This window comes from Amphiura filiformis, chromosome 2, assembly GCF_039555335.1.
Source record: "Amphiura filiformis chromosome 2, Afil_fr2py, whole genome shotgun sequence".
Classification (NCBI taxonomy): domain Eukaryota; kingdom Metazoa; phylum Echinodermata; class Ophiuroidea; order Amphilepidida; family Amphiuridae; genus Amphiura; species Amphiura filiformis.
The window spans coordinates 62,452,922-62,477,502 of NC_092629.1; the positions used below are offsets into that span (position 1 = coordinate 62,452,922).

At 36.5% G+C, this 24,581-nt stretch overlaps 2 protein-coding genes across 4 annotated transcripts in view; one reads left to right on the forward strand and one right to left on the reverse strand.

Moving 5' to 3' along the window:
* The window catches only part of LOC140146508 (uncharacterized), a 281,043-nt gene that overhangs the window by 126,338 nt on the left and 130,124 nt on the right, over positions 1-24,581 (reverse strand). The window lies entirely within an intron of this gene.
* LOC140146506 (acyloxyacyl hydrolase-like) overlaps positions 1-24,581 on the forward strand; it is a 31,860-nt gene that overhangs the window by 4,706 nt on the left and 2,573 nt on the right. For all 3 annotated transcript variants that reach the window (XM_072168378.1, XM_072168377.1, XM_072168376.1), the window contains exons 3-17: positions 887-1,079; positions 2,652-2,722; positions 5,495-5,555; positions 6,841-6,911; positions 7,730-7,778; positions 8,127-8,270; positions 10,140-10,209; positions 10,595-10,625; positions 12,817-12,899; positions 14,562-14,598; positions 19,948-20,022; positions 21,358-21,433; positions 21,714-21,929; positions 22,389-22,485; positions 24,027-24,103. In XM_072168378.1, coding sequence (XP_072024479.1) covers positions 1,068-1,079; positions 2,652-2,722; positions 5,495-5,555; positions 6,841-6,911; positions 7,730-7,778; positions 8,127-8,270; positions 10,140-10,209; positions 10,595-10,625; positions 12,817-12,899; positions 14,562-14,598; positions 19,948-20,022; positions 21,358-21,433; positions 21,714-21,929; positions 22,389-22,485; positions 24,027-24,103 — 1,170 coding nt within the window. In that variant the 5' untranslated portion in view covers positions 887-1,067. The remainder of the gene's footprint in view (positions 1-886; positions 1,080-2,651; positions 2,723-5,494; positions 5,556-6,840; positions 6,912-7,729; positions 7,779-8,126; positions 8,271-10,139; positions 10,210-10,594; positions 10,626-12,816; positions 12,900-14,561; positions 14,599-19,947; positions 20,023-21,357; positions 21,434-21,713; positions 21,930-22,388; positions 22,486-24,026; positions 24,104-24,581) is intronic.

The following is a 24,581-nucleotide window of genomic DNA, read 5'->3' on the forward strand; positions in this document are numbered from 1 at the left end:
GGTTTTTGAATCATATACAAAGACAACAATGTTAGCATGAGATTACCACTAGTAAGATAATACAAAATAAAGCACACAGGTATATACAATGTTGATAAGCATTCTGCCATGTAATATAAACCACACTTTCCTTTATTAAACCCATTTTTTTCCAAAAGTCACTCTCTAGCAATGAATGTGTTACAAGTGGACTTTTATACATACTGGATTTCAAGCAATGTGTTACAAGACTCAAATCATGGAATTGGGTTATTCTTTCATACATGCTATTTTTCACATGCTCAATAGACACAGAGGATGAATTTGAGTTGTTCTTTTATACATATGACAGGCCTATGTATAGCAACAATTTCCCATGCTTAACTCAATTTGGCCAAAGTATGGACTTAGGTGGCTTTTGTATTCATATATTCAATTTCTTGTATTTAAAGTCACTGATTGCACCACTCTGTTTTAGCGGTTGAAGAGTTTTAATGATTAAGTATATTTAGGCTTCAACCATGGGCGTCAATCCCCCACCTTTCAGCAAAATGACCCATTGTTTGTTCTTTTCAGCCACTTTTTAATCATTTTGGTCGGGTTATCATAATGATTATGTGCGTGTTTCTGTTATAATCAAATCACTGTGTATGTATCCATCCCAAAATATGATTGCTATTATTATTATATGGGTGAATACACAACAAAAAAAATGATTTTCCATAGGGCCTGTACTTAAGCATTTAAAGTCTTTATTGGGCGAATTATCGTATGTCCACCAGTAATGCCAGCAATTTTAACAGTGTAGCAACTTGTTATTTTGAGATTTTTTGTATATTTAGATTTCATATACACAACTTTTAAAGTATTTTTGATCTCTTTTTGTTTCTTGTTTTCATTCATTCAGAATCCTGGAGAAATACAATGCTGATGTAGCATGTCATGCCCTCACACTTTGCTATGTGGACCCTGGACAACAAGCATGTCTTCTCTACCCTAATCAACAACATATACGGTCAGATGGAATACGGGCTGTCCTTAAGAGTTTATATCAATCCAAAGAAATCAGCAAGCAAACCAAACAGATTATGATGGGGAAAGTAAGTATGGAAGACCAGCACTGGTTGTAACATTATTATTCATAGATTTCTAGATCTTCCTCCCGGCCACCAGATGGCATGGCCATGACTTTTAGCCACTTTTTCTGAGGAACGGGGTTTGAAGGGCCATGGTAACTCTCAAGGGGCGAAAATTGGTTGAAAATGGCAAAAATAGACTAAAAAGTGCAAATTTTTTTTTAAATATTGGGATGGCCAGAATCCTGCAGGGGAAACAGGTGGGCAGCTACCCCCGTTTGTCCCCGCATACTGCAGTTACTGTCCGTTTTCCTATACACAATACACAGTGCTCTTACCATTGACGCGTGACCTCTACAAATAGCGTACGTTAGAAGTATGGGGATTTGCCTAGTTAACGTCGCTGTGTGAAAAATAACCGGCCAATATTAAAAGTATTCTTCTAAAATTCTAGAAAATATAGTTTTGTAACATGTCCTAAATTTTTAACTAATTTAGATGTTTGGAAATATTCGTACTTTGGTGTTTTAGTGTATGTTAAAGGTAATAGTACATTGCCTAGTTAACGTCGCTGTGTGAAAAATAACCGGCCAATATTAAAAGTAAAAATAAAGTTTTGTAACATGTCCTAAATTTTTAGCTAATTTAGATGTTTGGAAATATTCGTACTTTGGTGTTTTAGGAAGGATATGTAAACGACAGATAACACCAAAAAATATGAAGAAATTATTTCCAAATCTTGTTAAGTCAACAATCATTATGTTGCTCATTTTCAAGAATGCTGGTTAGCAAAAAGCAGATCATTGTCTCATTTCGTGAACAAAGGTTCACATACCATTGTTTCCTTGCGTTTCCTTTATAATCGGTTACCCAACTGAAGCTATAATACCAGCTCATTGCGATACCGCACATATAAAACAGACACATGTGCACAACCAGAGAAGATCTGAATTAATCAGTTGAGCTGTTTTCAATGAGTGTTATCTTGGTTTAACAGCTTTTAATGGGGTTTAAGTCCTGCAAAGGTCGTGGTGAATTCTACTGCATCATGGCCTGGGCTAGATGCATGGATCTATGGAGGTGTTTGGTGAGCAGAATATGTGTGGCGTGATCGTGAGTCAGGCCCAAAAAATGTTTGACCCCTCGGTAGGATCGGTCAGTAAGGGTGTTTTTATTATTTTTTTAAATTTATTTTTAAATAAGGTTATAGCCAAACATTATATAGGCCTAATTAGCTTAATAAATAGCCTATTAAATAAGCGTTCATGTTGTAGAACAATTTAAAAGTGTGAATTGAAAACTGTTTAAAAAACTTCAGGATTATGTCAAACATTTTGACAGAAATTTTTTTTTTCCAAAATTAGCATTATCAATTTTTTTGTATAGTAAAACAAAAATAAAACTTTTCTTCAGTTTTCATGATTAGGGTTGGTCCGATGATGAAATTCAAATTATCATGTGCATTTTCCAACATGTTTGCAAACTCCTTTTCAACAAAATTTATTCAAGCTCTAGACCATTAGTACACTCAAACCATTGAATAATAGCACAAAACCTACTAATCAAGCATAATGTTTCCTGAACTGTTTTCTACAGGGTGTTGGTCTGAAATCGGATATTTGTGACTCTCTGCCGGGACTGAAGGGATTATGTGAATGGTTGGAGGGGTAAGTACCGACCTCGCTTAAAAAGTATGTCCACCCATTGAACTGTGAGGGTTGTTTTTCGTTGCCTAACATATTAGTAGGCAAATACGCCGTAGAAGTGACGTAGTTAATCGGAATAACTACCATAGCAATAGATGAATACAATTTTGACTATACCGCCCTGCACTACAACGTTCACGCGGTACCGATGCATTGAACCGTAGATGTCAAAGAAAGGCTGATCACTTGCACTTGTAAGATTAGTCTCTTTGAAAAGAGCGGCATTGTATTCAATCTATGTTTGCTGACATACATACAGTATACAAGTGTTTGTCCCTTTGCCTTGAAGGCTGTGTGGTTTGGGTTTGGTCTGCCTTCCCCAGTGACTGGGGCAAAGGTGGACCAGCCAAATAACTGGGACCACACTTTTACCAAAATGTTCACAAACGGGCTAAAAAGTACAAAAAAGCCAAACAGATCTCAAATATCATAGCAGCCATCATTGCACAGCGTGGGGCAAGAGAGGGCAACACATTTCCGGGAGGGAATGAGTGAGATGGGGGTGTTGTGCCCTTCATACCTGAATTTGTTTTGTTTTACTATGGATTTGTTGTCTTGATATAATTATGAAGAGCTTATTTCCAACCCGTATTAAGTCCACATACCCATGTTTCTGATTTACCCATACTGCAGTTACTGTCCGTTTTCCTATACACAATACACAGTGCTCTCACCATTGACGCGCGACCTTTACATACTGCAGTTACTGTCCGTTTTCGTATACACAATACACAGTGCTCTCACCATTGACGCGCGACCTCTACAAATGATGCATGTTGGAAGAATGGACACTTGCCTAGTTAACATCACTGTGTGAAAAATTACCAGCCAATATTTTATTTATTCTCCAAAACTTCTAGCAAATATATTTCTCTAACATGACCTAAAATTACAGCTAGGTTAGATGTTCAGAAATGGTCGCACTTTTGTAAAATATGAGTGAGGGCAAGGCATAGCTAGCCAACTCCCCGTGTTAATTGAATGGAGATTTGACCGAAAATATTGGTATCGGACCGCTCATTTCTGAAGGATGCCACAAAAAAAAACGGTAAAAGCTACATTTAAACTATTCTAAATAGGTTCTAGAAAATATAGTTTTGTAACATGTCCTAAATTTTTAGCTAATTTAGATGTTTGGAGAGGGTCGCACTTTTGTGTTTTAGGAAGGATATGTAAACGACAGATAACACCAAAAATATGAAGAAATTATTTCCAAACCGTGTTAAGTCAACAATCATTATGTTGCTCATTTTGAAGAATGCTGGTTAACAAAAAGCAGGTCTTTGTCTCATTTCGTGAACAAAGGTACACATACCATTGTTTCCTTTCGTTTCCTTTATAATCGGTTACCCAACTGAAGCTATAATACCAGCTTTATTGCGATGTCGCACATTGAAAACAGACACTTGTGCACAACCAGAGAAGATCTGATTTAATCAGTTGAGCTGCTTCAATGAGTGTTATCTTGGTTTAATAGCTTTTAATGGGGTTTAAGTCCTGCAAAGGTCGAGATGAATTCTACTGTAGACATGACTGCATCATGACAAATAGTGTATGTTAGAAGTATATTGCATTTGCCTAGTTAACATCACTGTGTGAAAAATAACCGGCCAATATTTAAACTATTCTCCAAACTTCTAGCAAATATATTTCTCTAACATGACCTAAAATTACAGCTAGGTTAGATGTTCAGAAATAGTCGCACTTTCGTAGAATATGAGTGAGGGCAAAGCATAGCTAGCTCATAGCTAGCCAACTCCCCGTGTTAATTGAATGGAGATTTGACCGAAAATATTGAGCTATATTGGTAACGGACCGCTCCGTTCTGAAGGATGCCACAAAAAAACGGTACAAGCTACATTTAAACTATTCTATGAAATTTTAGAAAATATAGTTTTGTAACATGTCCTAAATTTTTAGCTAATTTAGGTGTTTGGAAATAGTCGCACTTTTGTGTTTTAGGAAGGATATGTAAACGACAGATAACACCAAAAATATGAAGAAATTATTTCCAAACCGTGTTAAGTCAACAATCATTGTGTTGCTCATTTTCAAGAATGCTGGTTAACAAAAAGCAGGCCATTGTCTCATTTCGTGAACAAAGGTCCACATACCATTGTTTCCTTGCGTTTCCTTTATAATGAGTTACCCAACTGAAGCTGTATTATAGCACCTCATAGCGATACCGCACATATAAAACAGACACATGTGCACAACCAGAGAAGATCCGATTTAATCAGTTGAGCTGTTTCAATGAGTGTTATCTTGGTTTAATAGCTTTTAATGGGGTTTAAGTCCTGCAAAGGTCGAGATGAATTCTACTGTAGACATGACTGCATCATGCTGTGCAATATTGCAATGGGTTGTGATGCTATAATAAATTTCAGTTATATGCACCATTACAAAGTGGATGGATGCACAGTATAACAATACTGTGTGAGGCCTTTGTTTCCCAAATGCGAACAATAGTCTGCATATTGTTATGTAGCATTGTTATGGTAAATAATGGCTTGTTCATGGTACAACTCATTGTTGCAATGTCAAACTTGTCAAAGTAATTGTGATTGTATCACACAAGTATATAAATGAGATACATGGGGTTGTGGACTTAACACAGTTTGGAAATAAGCTCTTCATAATTATGTTGTTGTTATAAGCTATTGTTCTTACTAAGCAATAGTACTTTGTTTACCAACAATAAATAATTGTGATCCTATTTACTTCCCCATACAGACATATCAACAATCACACGGCTGTATCGGACATAGACAAAGATAAATTTGGAATCACAGAGGTAAGAAAATGATTATGAAAATTAGTTCCGTAACCATGTGGGTATAACATTCGGCTATAAGTCTACCTGGTTGAAGGTATACAGTGATGTGCCACGGTTTTGGGGTACCTTTTCAGCGATTTTGTTATATCAATGGATGGGTTTTCAGACAATACGCCCAATTTTGTTCATTTGGGCAATAGTTAGAGGTTAATAACTGCGCATCGGTTATTTGGAGGCATTGTGAAAAATCTAAACATTTTGCCTTTGGAACCGAGGAATATCCCGAGGGCGCAGCCCCGAGGATATTCCGAGGTCCAAAGCAAAATGTTTAGATTTTTCACAATGCCCGACATATAATCGATGCAAAGTTATTAACCTCATTCATAATCGTCACTTTGATCTTTTAACTTTACAAAATAACACAAAATTTTCCTCAAAAGTTTGTAAAAATAAACAATTTTTACATCTTCCCTTTCCCAAAATCGATCAGGCTAAAACAAAACGACCAATAACAAAAGTGCGTATCAGAATCTGTGCAAATATGGTAGCGCGCAATCCAAATACGGCAGCCAGCGCGCGCGCAGTTCGTTGGACGCACAATACGGCGCACGCAGAAGTCAATTGTGTGCGACATTGGAACAATTACGCATTTTGCGGTCAATTGTGAGATATTAATGACCTCGATTTGCGTTCGCGTTTTCACAAATAATAAAATATGATTGGATCGCACGCATCGCGTTTATTAATGAGGTTATGAATACCCTTTAAAGCATCCAATGTGGGTGCTGTTTGTTAAAAATGTGTATACTGATGAGTTGCAAAAACAGCAAGAAGAATGTATAGAGAAAATCAGCATCCAAAAGTCTGCATGGCCCTAGCTTTGCTGTATATACAACCCCCCCCCCCCTTTCACAGGTTATGCCCACCTCAATGTTCAAAACATTGTGGAAACAAGGGTGCACTCGTCTATAAGCATGATAAGCCCAGTGGTAACTTTAACCAAGTTATTAGATCATATCCATGCTTTGCTCTCATATTCAAGAACAAATATAAAATAAAAATTAGTTAAAAATCGACATTATATACTTGGTAAACTTTACCGGCACATCAAGCATGAATGTTATGCGAATAAGAAATAAAAATAAAATAAAAAATAAGTGCTTACCCGAACCCCTCCCCGGTTATAAGCCCACACCCAGTATTGGAGTGAAATCACCCAGGGGGGCTTATACCCAAGTGGTTATACAGTAATTTATTTTATTTCATTTCGAACAGTGAATTTAAATTTCCTTTTATTTTTCAGACTCTACGTGGAACCCATTGGCGAGGCAAAGATTGTGATGACTTTGATAAAACTGTTTACCCTGGAAGAAGGTGAGGCATTATACTATTCCAGTTGAAATCCATGCACCCCCTATGCAGCACATGACCTTAATCTTTCACACAGGGGTGTAGAATTCAAATGGAGTACCCATTCAAGTAACCCCATTTGAAATTCACACCCCCTGTGTGGGAGATTGAATGTCATATCTTCCATAGGGTGTATGGATTTCAACTGGAATAGCCCATTGTTTGGTCTTGGTTTTCATTTGGATGGTGATAATTATGTTGCATTGTGGGAACAGATCCTGATACTATACCAAATTTAGTGAAAGGGAGAATGGTGTTCATTGTAGGCAACGGAGGCGAATGGGGGGGGCCTTACATGAAAAATGGAGGAAAATGCAGTGAAGGGTACTAGCATGAAAAAGTGGCAGTGGTACGGGGACATGCAGTGTTCAAGTGTACCTTTTTCTGGCTCACTGACAGTTCTGAAGACACCCAATAGGGATCGTGCTACAATTCTTTAGCTCAATTTGAGTAAGACTCCCTGAAATATGTTGAAATTTCAATTCAGAAGCCCATGTATTGCCAGAAAAATTATAAGGAGACATAAAAAGGGATTATTTTGGGTTTCAGCTTATTAATTAAATTGCTTTTGGTCGTTTGTAATATATATTCAAGACATGCCTCGTCAGTGAACATACATACTAACCAGATTGCAGAGCTATGTTGGGGAAGTTGATGTATGTAAACGTTGTGGGTATATAGGCCTATAAACTAACATTATATGGGTATGTACTCATACAAAGCAATGGGGTTTGGCATACATGTTTTCAAATGTTTGATTATTTTTCATTCCAACCGTACAGACCTAAAAACAATGACGAAGAAACAGATTCCGATTGTAATGGAATATATGTGAGTATTACCAAAAAAAAAAAAAGAAACACGTTTGCTTCTAGGTGCAGGTCAGAAAAGTCCAATGCGGTTTTTTATTTTTTATTTTTGAATCATCTCTGCACAATGGACACCATTGACTAGTCATTAAGTGTGCAGTGGCAATTTGGGCACAACATTTTGTGTTCTTGGTTAGAGGCTTTCAGAATCTAGCAGAAAGGTGCCTTAGGCCAAACAATAATTGTTGTGTTGCCCTCAAAAAGAAATCCGACCGTCCGACCCAACTTTCCCATTTTCCGATATGAGGGCAACACAACAATATTTTTTTTGGCCATATTGCCATGACTTATCAAATTTTGTTTTGCACAGGGCATAAATCCTGCGACAGGGAAGACTTTTGAAGAAGATTACTGCGCAAACAGTGACCATCGCGGTGTATTGCTGCTCAGTGATTCAGCCGGAGCACACTTCCACATTCCTGGAGAGTGGATGACTGCGTCAAAATTATCAGTGGTGAGTGGGGGATGGGGGGGGGGGGGTGTTATTGTTTCATTCCAGCACACTTTCATATTCATGTAGAGTGGATCCCAGCAAACACAAAACGTTTTCGACATCATTCGCAAAAGGTTATAAAAGGTTGTCAGAAAACGTTTAAATCTCGGGTTATATAAAGGGTATATTAAGAGTATAAAATGTTTTCATAACCTTAAAAAACATTTTTTGATAATCTACTGCTCAGCAAACAAAAATGTTTTACAGAAAACGTTTAGATGTCGGGTTATATAAAGGGTATCAAAATGTTTTAATAACATTACAAAAACATTCTTGAAAACTTGATACAAAACATTCTAAACAGAATGTTATTTTGGTGTTGAAAAAATATTTTGTGAAAAATGTTTGCCCAAAATATTTTCAATAACGTTTTAAAAACGTTTTCATGACCTTATATAACCCGACATTTAAATGTTATTAAAAGGTTTTGAAAAAACATTTTAAGAACATTCCTGTGTTTCCTGGGTTCAAATATTTTAACATAATGTTATTGAAGTATTGATACAATATTTGGCAAACATGTTTGCAAAAATAACATTTTGTGAAAACATTTAAAAATATTGTTGTAGTGTGTTTACATACAAAACGTTTTAAGACGTTATCATGACCTTTATATAACCCGACATTTTAATGTTATTAAAACGTTTTTACCTAAACCAAAAGCCAAAATATAACTTATTTAAAACGTTTTTAAAACGTTTTTGTGTTTGCTGGGATGACAGCCTTATCAGTGGTGAGCGTTTTTTGGATTGGGCTAGTGAGTGGGTGGTACGGTTAGGGGGAATGCTGCACACATTCTAGAGGGTGTCGTGAGGTGGGGGTGGCCGGCTTTATACATCCAACATACTTCCATATTTCAGTGAATAGATTCATCAGGTTTGTAAGACATATCAATTAGAAATTTTCGCTTGACAAAACCAGTAAGTTTTTACTTACTCTCTAATATTTCGTCCTACACGTCGGAGGACTTCTTCAGATGTGAAACATCTGATCCACTTTCCCGGGAAACTGACTTCCGGTTGTGATTGGTCTTGTATCCAGTCTTTAAAAGTGGTCAGATGTTTCACATCTGAAGAAGTCCTCCGACGTGTAGGACGAAATATTAGAGAGTAAGTAAAAACTTACTGGTTTTGTCAAGCGAAAATTTCTAATTGATACTTCCATATTCCTGCAGAGTGGATGACGGCATCAAAATTATCAGCGGTGAGTATATAATGCTCCTCCTAAATTTTGTAAAATAGTTGTTCTCAGAAAATGATTCTGAGAAATGCTATTTGCAAAACATACAAAAAAGTTTCAACCACTAGTGGATGTTTACATGTAAGACATGATTCAAATTGGGGTATTCGAGTTGATATCCGACATCCCCTATCAGGCAGTGTGAATTTCAAATGGGGTACCTAGTGAATGGGTGATTCCATTTTATATTACAGTCATGTCTTCTGTATGGGTGTATGGATTTCAACTGGAATAGTCCATTTTGTGTTTGGACATGGTGATTTTAGTGATCCTCATACGTAGATCCGTGGACAGTGCGCACTTTCTCAGATAAATTGACCACTTTATTATTTTTTCGTTCTCAATTTTTATTCACAAAATATTTGGTAAAAATATGTTTTAAAAGCATTTCTTGTGTAATTAACACTTAAATTTAGAGAAAATATTTCATTATGCGAATATGAATGTACAGAGTTTCAAGTATCTCCACTCCAGTTTGAAAGGGGGCAGGATCTCACATTCTGCGGTGGATTTCTTCACAAGCTCTGAGACAATACTATATATTTTTATCCTTAACTCTTATTTTTGTATACATTTTTATGTATATTTCAGGATGTCTTCAAGCATGTGTTAATGGTGGTAGAAGATGAATTTGATTGGCCAGAATTGTCAGGAACGACAGGTAAGTAGCTAGCATTGCATGTCAGGTCAAGATAGCAATATTCTAGCATGTGAGTAGTTGCTATCTACTGAGAGTGAAGATAGCAAATCAAAACATTTTTGTGAGTAGAAACAAGAAAGCAAATCGTAAAATGTGAATAGTTGCCATTTACTGAAGATAACAAATTATAACATGTGACTAGTTGCTATCTACTGAAGATAGCAAATTGTAACAAGTGAGTAGTTTATATCTACTGAAGATAGCAAATAGTATCATGTGAGTAGTTGCTATTCTACTGATAGAGAGTACTAGTAAAGTGATTGAAAGTTTAAACTCAAATGTTGTTAAAAAACTTATTTCTGTCTAATAAATTTTATTTTTGTTCGTATTCTTTCTTTGATTACAGGCTACATGAATACTACTTGGGATATCGTACAGTAAGTAAAAAATATTTCAACCATGTTACAAAGGAGTTCATCAGAAGTTAACAGATATGTACCCACTGTCCCACATGTCCATATTTTTATATTGTGGCTTGGTATAAAAATATGCAGAGACGCATCAGCTGTTGAGTTGTTCATTTCTAATGATCCCGTTGTAACATGCTTAAATCCCTTTCAATAATGAAAACAAGCTAACGATCATGTAATTCACATGATTATTTCACAAGGAATGTTAATTAGTCATTGTCACTCAACATTACAAGAAATCAATAAGGTTAAGTTTATTTTTCTGTTGATACCAGCAATATAAACCTACCGAATAAAATAGCAATAACTAGCGCAGGGATTTTCAACAGGTGGCGCATGTCACTAGTGGGGCACCGATGCAAGCTGAGTGATATCTTAGTGAAAAAAAAAATAGATAAAATAAAAAGTAAGAAAATATGAAAGAAAAAAGGAGAAAAAGAAAATGTTGTTGAGATTAATACATCCAGATAAATGCATACGTGCATAAGGGGAATTGTTTAGGACTAAATACCAGATGTAAATATTTTTAAATAAAAAAATTATTTTTAAATATTTTTAAAATGAAGAATTAAAACTCTTCATTTTCTACATCGAATTGAGCAATAAATCATGATTGTATATCATGCCCCCAGTTAGCTCAAGCACAAAACTAAATTATTGCAGGCATAGACAGGTTGTGGTAGTAGGCAGACTTAATGCTTGGACTTTAAAAGAAGTCTTCAAGTTTATTCATAAAAGTTAAGATTTTTATAGTATAAACTATAAGATACATGTTTTATCCCCCACTTTGTCAATCCTGGTGCCACCACTGAATACATTGCCCAGATATATTGCTTTAAGGGTAGACGAGGTGTTGTTGGTCGAAGCAACCAAAAAAAATCGATTTTCATTCTCTAGATCAATAAATTATTGACAAATAACACCTTGATGTTTTGCAAAAGTTCATTCTACAAATTATATAATTTGAAAACTTGCTTAATTTATTGTTGTTAATAAGTTATGTACATTTTACAAAAGTGTTGTTGTTTCAGCCCTCTTTACAACATAACTCAAGAACCACAGGACCTACAAAATTATTTCTGTGATATTTGAATTCTTCTACACGCTCGCATGGAAATGAGCAATGCAATTTTTGCCAAAGCTCATTACCATTCGCAAGATGTTCTGAACTACCAAATCGCAACACTTTAAAATAGTGTATTACCTTAATTGCACTGTTTTTATTGCTGTATCATCATTATGTAAAGTGTGAAAAACAACATTCATACACTCTTAAGCTGAATTTATACTCAATCGCTTTTGCAGAAAAGCGATTTTCACGCATGCTCAATGTTTACTTACATTTCTAGAGCGTCAAGCCGGGGCGTCAAGCCGATCAATCGATTCAAATCGCGGAGGCAAAAACGACGTCGCTTTTGCAAGTTGAAGAAATCTCAACTTCCCAGCGATATCGCTTGACACGTGAATGCGTCAACCAATCATATACAACCAACTGGATCTATTATTTTGCTAATTAATTTACCTTTCTCGATTTTTAACTTTTGATGCTGAATTACTTCAAAGCAATAATTATTGACAGCAACTGGTGTTCTAAAAATGTATTTTGTGGCATTTAGAATATTTTAATTGTCGTCTGCAATCGCTATCGCCGTGATAAGTATAAATGCAAAAGCGACGGGCGATGCATCGCAAAATTCGGCGATTGCAAATCGCTTTTTCAAAAGCGATTAATCGCATCGCTCGGCGATCGAGTATAAATTCAGCTTTAGATAGTGAGAACCAATCAGATCAAGCAATAGAAAAATGCGAACCATGCATTAATTGTGTATCTCGCATTGCTTTTGGACGCGTTTATTTTTCTTGTGGTTTGATGCATTTATATTTACAACATTTTTAGTGACAGTTTTGTTATAAATTTTGATTGTGTATGAAATAGCTTAAAAATGATATTGATGTGTCTAATACACTCCCCCTGCGGGGCTTGTGTATTAGACGCATCAGCATCTCAGTACTCGTGCATTGGTTAATTTCAGTTTCAACAAGTAATACGCATCACCTTTCATTATCACTAGACACTAATAGGGAACTTTACAGCGGGCTAACTGAATCCTTATGTTTCAAATCTTTATCAGACACTAACACTTTTGTTTATTTTCAGCGGGCTGACGGACTCATTATATTACCAATTGGTGCAGAGAAACAGGTGCAATCACAGAGATTTCCAGAATATCGGAGTTAATGGTAAAAAAAAAAAAAAAGGTAAAGGAGTCGATCCTGTATAAACAGTGATCGGAGTGCCCATCTCTCTTTCATTGGCGATTGAGCCAGACTCCTCCATGTAATGTTGCTATAGGGGGATCGCTACACCTCCTCTACAGCGAGTCTGTTACCTTCCCAGCATTTAAGAATGCCGGTACCCATTTAAACACCTGGGTGGAGAGGAGTAATCGAGATAAAGTGCCTTACTCAAGGGCACAACACGATGGCGTCGCCGGGGCTCGAACCCGCAACCTTTCGATTATGAGTCAGTGCCCGTTCCGCTAGGCCACCATGCTCTCCGGAGTTAATGGTAAGATATATTACCCTTCCCAGAATCCTTTGCAACAAAACACATCGCCTCATTACATCAAATGACACTCCTATTTACTATTTTGTGCAGGTTAATTCCCTTTGTTTTCATGTTGAGAATAGAATTGACATGGAATTCGGCAGGAAAAGGTCATGAAACTTGATACTGTGTCAAAAACCATACCAATGTATCCCGCTAGCATATAGGTTCAAAAAATGTTTAACCTATCTATGATGTACCGTATTTGAGTTATTTACCAAAATTGATGGAAAAGAGGACATTGCCTCTGGCAAGAGTAAATGGAATGCCCCCACCCCCAATGCTCACCGTACGTAGCGCTGTCACTGCTTGGATGGTGCAGATTGTATCAGGCAAGGCGTTCCATAACTTCCATTCATATTGTTAGAAGTATAAACATGAGTAAAAGTTCCTTCTCAGGAAATGGATTGATTGGATGTAATGTTGAGCACAGGCTTACTTTCCAAGTTTGTCTCTTTTAGTCATCAGTGGGATGCCCAACATGCCCAAGGGTGTGCTTTTTGGTTTCTCAAAATCATGCAAAACAATATACTTTGCTAACTTTTCAAACAAACAAACATACATACAAACCATGCTTCATTTCAGGTGCAAGGGTTTCTTCCATGAATGGTTCTATTCAATACAGGTAAGGGGTTGGTCAGTAATAAATCAATAGATGGATAAGGGACTGGTCATTTTCAGCCATCATTTGCAGAAGTCATTGAACATGTTGAATACAGTATAGGCCTACACACTTTTCATTTTACATTATCATCAAATATATGACCCAATCTGATCTAACCAGGCCAAATTAAGGACGCCATTTTGGAAATTATTATCATCATCAAGAAGGAACCAAGTATGCTATGACTGATCCAGATATCGCTCTACTCTCTTACATAATTTGGCAATTCCAATCCATACACCCTCTATGGGGGGGGGGGCGTTTTTGCTTGCCCAAATTTTATGGCAAGTGCAAATGTATTGATCATTCTGGGGGAGACCAAAAGGGGTACCTCGATCCCTAGGTCAAAAAGTCTGGTTGGATCAGATAGTGTCATATTATTTACATAACACAAACATTGCATACCACAACATAGCATTTCATTAACCAAAAATATTTGTTATTCTTGAAATGGTGACATAAACCGGGGGTGCAAACAAAACATCCTAATTGAAACAAGACTACGCCCTCAATTTTCTAGTTGTGCCATTGTCCTAGATTCGGGTCTGGGAGAGATGCTCATAATACTTTTAAGATCATGCTGCAGCCTGTCATCTGTCAATCATTGTCATCCTTATCGTTTCATTTGTAGGTGCTAGAGCTGAGAAAATTAATACAATCGCACACAGGTAAGAAGCAGGGAGTGCATTGGTAGAGAGGCATGAGGTGACAACCTGGTGTGACAACAGTAATGGAGAAAGAGTCGCTATCTCTGAGGTCATAATCTTCTCCAACGCCGCTGCTGAGTTGATTCCACTCATGCTACACAAACCATCTGCAAATTTGAAAATATAACATTGTTCTCTGAACAGCATATCCATGAGAAGGTCCATCCGGGAACTTTCAGTTTGATACACAATTATCATTAAAATATACATGCAGACGGACATGTCTCGTGAATATTAAAGTACAGCCAAGTAACTTATTGAAAGCCTTGTTTCAAGTTGTGCTTGATGACGAATGGGAAAGAATTCAATCAATGAAAAAAGGCTAGTGATGTCATCATTGGCAGATGGAATATTTGGAGTGAACGGAATCAAACCAGTGGTAGAGACTCCCTAATTAGACAAATGTGCTAACTAACCCTTATGCTACTAGATCATACAAAACCTTACAGTACCTACGAGGTGCACTGCAAGACTATTCATCCCACATGATCCAAATCGTCATCCTGCCAAACTACATACGCATGAACCTGTACCTTTGTCCGGGCGACAGTCACACACATGGCTTGCTGTCCCTGATGTGGTGGTCTTTTTTCCGCCTGTCCCTCCTTTCCACTTAATGGCAAAAAGCAGCTTAGATGTTGGGATTAACCCACCACTGCTGAAATTTACCTTATGTCAATGTACTATAGATCAGGGGAGAAGTATAGACCATGGGCTAATTGTTATTAACAACACTTCTTACTGATACATCAAATAAAGATGTCGAGACAGAACAACCCGTGAAGTGGCTTTGGATGGCCATATGTGACACAATCTGGTCTATGGGGCCAAATAAAGGCAGCAAATTTGAAATTGAGATAAAGGCAAACAAATGGAGTAAAAACAATAAAATACATAAGAAAATACACATCACAAAACTTCTGAACAAAGAATGGTAGACCTTTGATGTTTTCAGTAGCATAATGTTTGTACAAGGTAATAATTATAGTAGGTTTAACTCAATTTTCAAAAATTTTCCTTAATTTGATCCTCATGGAGCAGATCGTGTCACATTATGGTTTGAACCCAATGAAGATGGTGAAACTTGATGGCTATAAAATAGAATGTTTTTGTGCTGAAAAAAAGTTGCTTGCATGCCAAAACTGGACTTCAACCACCTCTACTATGGACCTTGCAGGCTATTTTGAACAGTTTAGGGTCCCTCTATTAACCTATCTTTCTAATTTGCACTCCGTTTTCTCTCATTCTTTTTTCTTTCGGGTTCTTCTTCTTTATTTGCTTTTGAACTTTCCTTTTCTTTCTCTCTAAGTATATTGGGGCTAAGGAACTGTCTCCTAGATAGTGATATTTGCAATCATCGATGTGTGCTAGGCCTATACCGTACTGCTTATGGTGATGATATACTCAAATCGCTAATTTCTTTCTTTGTAGGGGCCGATGTAGGAAGTATGAATAATTCTATACAATATAGGTAAGCTTCATCACATCAAATTATTAGGTTTTGTCCAGTGGCGACATCATGCGTTTGGGGTGTGATAAACTAATTTTGCACATAATTGCTGTATTGTGTAATGTTTGGTTTTTATTCGGGGTGGGGATATCTGGGGGAAAGAGTTCTGATAGGAGGCATTTCCCTCCCGTGACCCCACCTCCCGTGACGCTGCCATAATTTTGTGGCTTTTGTGGGGAAAGAGTTCTGATAGGACGCATTTCGCTCCTGTGCCCCCCCCTGTTACGCTGCCACTATTTTTTTTCATTTTGTATAACATTTTTATGACGTAATAATATAAAACGGGGCAATTTCTGAAAAGATTTTTTTATCAACTACACTTGAATGCAACACACATGTGAATGTTGTCTATGTCAAAATGTTATTACAAATTTTAATATGCGAGTAAAAATTTAAACTAAATTTTAAATTAAAAGCAACCTTCATAGTGGACATGTCCGGGGTGTATGGGGCAGTGCTGCTATAGTTAACATCATGGGGTGCACAAAAATGTATGTGTGATAGCAATTGAACCGGAAAAGCTTTTGGCCGGAAAAATAAACTCAGATTCAGAAAAATACAGATTCAGAAAATGTATAGTTTGACTTAGGGATTCAGAAAGTGTATAGTTTGACCTAGAGATTCAGAAAATGTATAGTTTGACCTAGGGTTTCAGAAAGTGTATAGTTTGACCTAGGGCATGATGCAGTCATGTCTACAGTAGAATTCATCTCGACCTTTGCAGGACTTAACCCCATTAAAAGCTATTAAACCAAAATAACACTCATTGAAACAACTCAACTGATTAAATCGGATCTTCTCTGGTTGTGCACACGTGTCTGTTTTCATGTGCGATATCGCAATAAAGCTGGTATTCATAGCTTCAGTTGGGTAACCGATTATAAAGGAAACGAAAGGAAACAATGGTATGTGTACCTTTGTTCACGAAATGAGACAATGGCGTGCTTTTTGTAAACCAGCATTCTTGAAAATGAGCAACATAATGATTGTTGACTTAACACGGGTTGGAAATAATTTCTTCATATTTTTTGGTGTTATCTGTCGTTTACATATCCTTCCTAAAACACCAAAGTACGAGTATTTCCAAACATCTAAATTAGCTAAAATTTAGGACATGTTACAAAACTATATTGTCTAGAATTTTAGAAGAGTACTTTTAATATTGGCCGGTTATTTTTCACACAGCGACGTTAACTAGGCAATGTACTATTACCTATAACATTAACTAAAACACCAAAGTACGAATATTTCCAAACATCTAAATTAGCTAAAAATTTAGGACATGTTAAAAACTATATTTTCTAGAACTTTAGAAGAGTACTTTTAATATTGGCGGTTATTTTTCACACAGCGGCGTTAACTAGTCATATCCCCATACTTTTAACGTAGGGCTATTTGTAGGGTCACGCGTCAATGGGAAAGAGCACTGTGTATTGTGTATAGGAAAACGGACAGTAACTGCAGTATGGATTCAGAAAATATATAGTTTGACCTATCTAGGATGTACCGTATTTAAGTTATTACCAAAAATGTCAAAAGTCAATTTTTTTTGGCTTGGGGGGGGGGGGTCAAAATTATGAAAATGTACCGATTTTGATGAAAGGGGTTTCAAAATGTGTTTCATAAGACAGTTCAACTAAAGAATACTTTGCACTATCTAGGATGTTTTGTTGTCTAGGTAAGGCAACAAAATAGGTAAACTCCCAGGTAGTGAAACCAAGCCCATGTTTTGAGGAAATTACTCTTCTCCCACCCTCCGTAATGCCCCTGACAAATTATAGCCATAATGTACAATTTCTGTTGAATTATAATTTTGTTATTCCGAAAATGCTAAAGTACTATTGGAGTGAATGTTCATACGTGTTGGTAGTTAAACAGCAAGTAAAGTTTAAGCAGTCATTCACACTGATTTAATTGAGAAACTAACCAATAATTTGATGTTCATCACATGTCTTCATCAGGTCAACTCCAGGGATGTTGTGATCACCTTAATTAGATCGAATTGATGAAGTGCACAGTGTCGGGATGTAACTCAACCGTGACTGGGCTTCAATATCCAAACACTATACACTTCATTGATTCGACCTAAGGTCATCTCAGGTCAATCATGAAGTCAACTTCTTCACAACATCCGAGTTCTTCTGATGAAAACGTGTGATACACGTCGATATGTTGAGGTTAGTTTCAATTCTGTGTTGAATGACTCTTAAACTATATTTGCTAAAATAATATTTTGTCGGGAAGGGTTTCTGTCCATTTTAAGCAGACAATCCCACTGGCTATTTGACCATTTAACATCAAAATTGCTCTGGTGTCCTGCAAACACATCATATTTGGCTGATTCCATGTGTAAATTGGGACATGTGTAAACATTACAAATATGCCCCCAAAAAAATCAGGTTTAAAAAACAATTAATCACTTTTATATTATAAGACTGTACATTATGGCTTAAAAAAATCTATATAAGTCGCAGCTCAATGCATATCCTTTTAAGGCTACAGCAAAGATCGCTAATATTATGCGCAATTATGTTACATCCAAATGAAGCTTATCAAAATCGCTATCTTAATTTTCTTGCAACATAACATTCATGACTGCTAATGCAACTCATAAAAATGGTACTGTCTGCATGACGAGTTCCGATGCAAATAATGAAAATAATACAAATATGTGTGCTTTTTTCATCACTTTTTCAACCAATCAATCAACCATCAACTACAAAATATTACTTCAATCACTAAACCATCAATCAATCAATATAATCAAATTATCCAATCAATAAATGGGGTAATTATTTAATCTATCGTCCATCAACATGATCTATCAAGCATCAAACCAATCAATCAACCAATCAATCAACTTACATATCATCCACTTCACTTAAAATCAAATCAATACTTTATCACAAGGTAGCCCTATTGTATAATGTGGTTAAAAGGCCCTATAGTATGGCTAGCATTAGGCATATCTATTACCAAATAGATCTTCCATAAATTCCAAAAAATCCTCAAAAGTATTTCTGCTGGCAATTTTCTCATTATCCATATTGGCCTATTTCAGCTGAAATCCATACACCCCCTTTGGAAGACATGGCCTTATTAATCGTCCACACGGAGTAGATTTCAAATAGAAGCACCCATTCAGGTAACACCAATTGAAATTCACACTCCCTGCCTGGGCATAGGAGGTATGGATTTCAGCTGGAGCCGGAAATCAGAAAATCTAGTATGGGAAGAAATGTATCAGTACTTGCGACATAAAATTAAAAATTCGTTTCACGTCCCCACTTTTTTTAAAAAGTGAAGAGAGGGGAGGTGGTTTGTTGTTGTTGCTAATTTGACAAAATACAGCATTTTTCATTTAAAATTGACATTGCTAGCAGTTTTCAGCATCTGTCACGAAAACAATGAGGCCCTTTTTTGGTTAGACCCATTAGAGTTCCACAAAAATAAAAACAAATATGGACTGATTACAGAAAGTGAGGATATGTTAGACTTAGCGCTATGAATATAAGCTTAGGATTAGGGATATATATGTTGGTGTTAGGGATAGGTTAAATTTAGGGTTAGGGTATAACTGTTACGGTTAGAATTATGGTTAGGTTTTGGGATATGATTGGGGCTTAGTTTATAGGTTAGGGTTAGGGCGAAGTTTAAGGTTGAAGCCGTCACTTGAAAAAAAAAACTAATTGCAGTCCTACCTAGGGCATATTGGGTGGCCTAGGTTAAATCAGGACCTGATTATAAGACTGTGTACACCTACTCATAATTCATTTTATATTTTCTTTCTCTTCTAACAGCATGTCTCGTGATCCAAACACAGACCACCCAGCAATTGTGATGTATTCACTTATTGGTAATGATGTCTGCAATGGGTAAGTTCAGGTTTATTTTGTCAGAGATTTGGGGAACTGATTTAGACTGGTTATTTAGACTGATCGGTTAGACTGATTGGCTAAAAGGACCCCCCCACATGGAACTGCGCAAACTGAGTCAGTTCTACGGTTTTGTGATGGCCAAATAAACTGCACTTAGGCATTTGGACCCCACCTCACCCAAGGAACTGACCACCTCGTATGACCCCAGTCCCTTAGGAACTCAGTCAGTTATACATTGGGTTTGTGATGTGGATGCCTTTTTTTTTAAATGGATTGCATAACATGAAATTGCCTTGATTCCTTAAAATCAAAAATGAAAAAAAAAATGTCCAAAGCCCTGGGGGAGGGGTACCCTGTATACTATGGGAAGTACTGCCCTAACGTCCCCTTTATCAAGCTTTTTTTTAAATCCGGAGACCCGCGTCATTTTGTTTCTCATTCTGTAGACCCCAATTTGAAATTCCCAGAGCCTTTTGACTAACATTTCCTCCAAATACGCTAAAATTATCTTGAAATTGGAGCTCCAAGCACTTATATCTGAGAAACTTTTGCCAACAGGGCACCAAACAAAGGCCAATTTTTAGTTCCTGAGATCCCATTTTATGTCCCAAAACTCCATTCCAGAGCCCGCAAATCTGGGCAGTACTTAATTATATACCAAAAAGTATTTTAGTACAACACCTCCAAATCCAAAGTAAGGATTTTGAACACTTATACTATAGGGTCCACAACTTATAAGTTCCCCCCTAAATACTTTTTTAAATAAATCGAAAAATATTTGACAAAATGCAAACATGTAAAAAGGTATGGGTAGCCGTATTTGTTTTACACATATGAACCAAATTATAGCGTCACACGTCATTGCGTTCAGTCACAATGGTTCTATGTGTAAAAAAAAGAGACCGTTGCTGGCTCTTCAACCCCTACCACTTTGCATTGGCGTAGGTCCCGGGGAGGGGATGAATCTCAAAAATATTTGACAAGAGGGGATGGTTCATTCAATAACCCCCACCCCAATGTTGATGCGTGTAATTGTGTATATGGGTTTCTGACCAAATTAACCACATATTTGGCCATTTTTGCCTAAAAAGTACCAATTGTTGTGTTCTTTGCGTGAATGTGTTACACCTTTGCACCATATACCATTATGGCAATATTTTTGCACGTGTTGTACCATAAACTTATTCTGTCGCCAAGAGGTGCTTGATTCACTATACTTCAAGATTATGTTTGTTTGTTTTTCAAACCTCTCCCGTCAAAAAAATCTACGACACTGCAACTTTGCAATTGCGACATGACACCAATGTTTATCAGATATGTTTCATTTTACAGGCATCCTGACACCATTGCACACATGACCACACCAGAGCAGATGAAAGCTTACAGTCTCAGCTCATTGAAATATCTGGTACGCTTTGAATCCCTCATAATTCTCTGAAATAGTAGATAACTTAAGGGACATTCAAAGATTTTTTTTGAAATTGAACTTATATTAGCACTATAGTTTGTGTTTTTATTTAGATTCCTTGTTCATCCCAAAACTGTATTACTTTTATATATCTTGTATGAATAATTTAGAAGTTACAGTTTTTTTAATTTCAAAAATACATTTCTGAGAGTGCACATCCACGTTAACAATCAAAAGATTTTCCCCAATAAGTTTTTCATTTGCTTTGCTTTACTTACAGGACACTAGACTACCAAAAGGAAGCTTTGTGATCGTAACAGGCATGGCTGACGGTCGCGTCTTGTATGAACTGATGGCAAATCGTATTCATCCCCTAGGCCAATACAATCAAGATATTACCTATAAGCATGTATATGATTTATTATCATGTCTACAAGTGTCTCCATGCAATGGCTGGATGTCATCAAACGAGACTCTCAGGAATTATACATCTGAGGTAAGCTAAACTAGTATCATCGTGAAGTCCTTTTTAAAGATATTTCTTGTGTAACCGATAGCAAATTTGATCCATTCACCTGTATGAATGTATATGATTTGTTATCGTGTCTACAAGTTAGTGTCTTCTTGAGCTTTCTTGCAATGGCTGAATGTCATCAAATGAGACTTCGTAATTATACATTTTAGATAAGCTAAACTAAAAAATTGTAAAATAATTTTGACAAATATATTTGCAAAACATTTTGTGAACACTTAAATAACATTATGCTTGAATGTTTGGAGCATGTTTTTACACATGTTTTACAATGCTATAAATAAAAGATTGTTATATATCCTTCATATACCCTTAAATTTAAATGTTCCCTGTCAAATGTTTTGTGTTTGCTGGGAGGATCTATTACTTAATGGCTTTTTATTTTGAAATAAATATTTCATTTGATTTTCTTTATCTTGCCAGCGTGCTGCCAACCTAAGCAAAGCATTACAGGAGGTTGTCCAGAGTAACAAATTCATGAACTTCAAGCCTTATTATATAGACTATGACATCAGAACAGGTAGGTTGTCCACTGAGAATAACACTTCAACTTCAAGCCTTATTATATAGACTATGACATAAGAACAGGTAGGTCGTCACTGAGAATAACACTTCAACTTCAAGCCTTATTATATAGACTATGACATCAGAACAGGTAGGTTGTCCACTTAGAATAACACTTCAACTTCAATCCTTATTATATAGACTATGACATCAGAACAGGTAGGTTGTCACTGAGAATAACACTTCAACTTCAATCCTTATTATATAGACTATGCCATCAGAACAGGTAGGTCGTCACTGAGAATAACACTTCAACTTCAAGCCTTATTATATAGACTATGATATCAGAACAGGTAGGTTGTCACTGAGAATAACACATCAACTTCAAGCCTTATTATATAGACTATGACATCAGAACAGGTAGGTTGTCACTGAGAATAACACTTCAACTTCAAGCCTTATTATATAGACTATGACATCAGAACAGGTAGGTTGTCCAGTGAAAATATTTTTTAAGTAGCACCTGCCCTCTTTAAAAATGTGATTTCAAGTTTGCATGCAGGTGCTTAAAATATGCATGTATAATTATACTGTAATTTGCCTGAACACCACACCAATTTGCAAATTTAAAAGGGCATTTCGTGATCCGGCAGCATCATCTTTTTCTCAAAAAAAAGTTCGGATTTTTATATCACTGGAAACCTCTGGCTACATAATGTTTATGTACAAAACAATTCTTGCAGATTAATTCGTTTAGCAAAAACATCGTGAAATTTGAATTTTGAAATTTTGGAAATCAGCTTTTTTTTTATCACTAATACTCCTTTAAGTAGTAAAATGCTAAGAAAAACGGTAAAGAGAATAGACTGAGGAAAGACAAGAAACTTAAGGAAGAAAGGAAGAACGGTTATTCAATTTAAAGTTCACACCCCCATGTGGAAGATTTCACTGCCATCCAAATTCCAGTTGCACCTCATGTTCAATCCGGCTTGACATTTTTGCTAGTTTTATGTCAAATTCAGTTTGAAATTGTTGAATTTTTTTATCAAAACCTGCTGAACAATGTGGCTTAAAACATTAAAACAATCTTTACACCTGTCCCCATTGTATATAGACGAGAATTAGAATGGTTAGATCTGGAATAACTCAAAACTGGAGAATTTAGTTGGAATTCCAAATTCTTCTTCCAGGGGGTGTTGGCTTAAAATGGAATAGCCCATATGTCAATATGTGACCTGTTCCCACGAAATTAGCATTAAGTCACAAGGTGGGAGTTTTGTTTGGAGTTGGAATACACATATTGGCAGTGGTATGTTATTTGTGAATGGGTACAGAATTGAACACAGAGGACAACATATTATGTCCCCATTCACAAAGGACATACCACTGCTTATGCATGTATCTCAAACCAAGATCGGCAACTCGTTAATTGGAAGGTCCCGAAACTACAAACTTGTAACTATTCGTGGGAATATGTCACATAATGGTCCTATCCCCATGACAGTTTGAATCAGATCATTAATGCGGGTTATCTTTTTCTTGCTATTACTCCTTCAGTCATCAAGGAATGGGAAGATATGGGCGGAGAAGGTTGGCAAATGGTTGAACCTATAGATGGATTCCACCCCAGTCAGGTTGGTTTGGCCTCTAAACATTTTTAAAGCAAAACCTCCTATGTAACCTCTTGACAGTTTTGTTTTAAACATGTTCAAGGGCCACAAGGTTTTTCAAATCGTTGGGCAGGAGAACCCTCCTGTGTCATTGGCCCCTGAACATGTGTAAAGCAAAACCTCATATGTAAAATCTTGGCAGGTTTTTTTAAAACATCTTCAAGGGCAGCAAGTACATAGGAATTTTTTCCTGCCCATTGATGGAGGTGATACATATTTAGGGTTGTTGAGAGCCCCATTTTCACCATCGTAGTCACCCAAAGACCCCATTTTTTTGAACATATGCTCTGTCAACCAAAGACCCCTTGTTTTTTCATTCGATTTATCACCCAAAGGCCTTTTTTTTCAATTTGAACAGCAGCTTTCATTTATCGTTGATTTAATGCATTTTGAAATAAAGCAATCATTATTAGAAGCCATTGTGAACTAGAAATTCAATGTT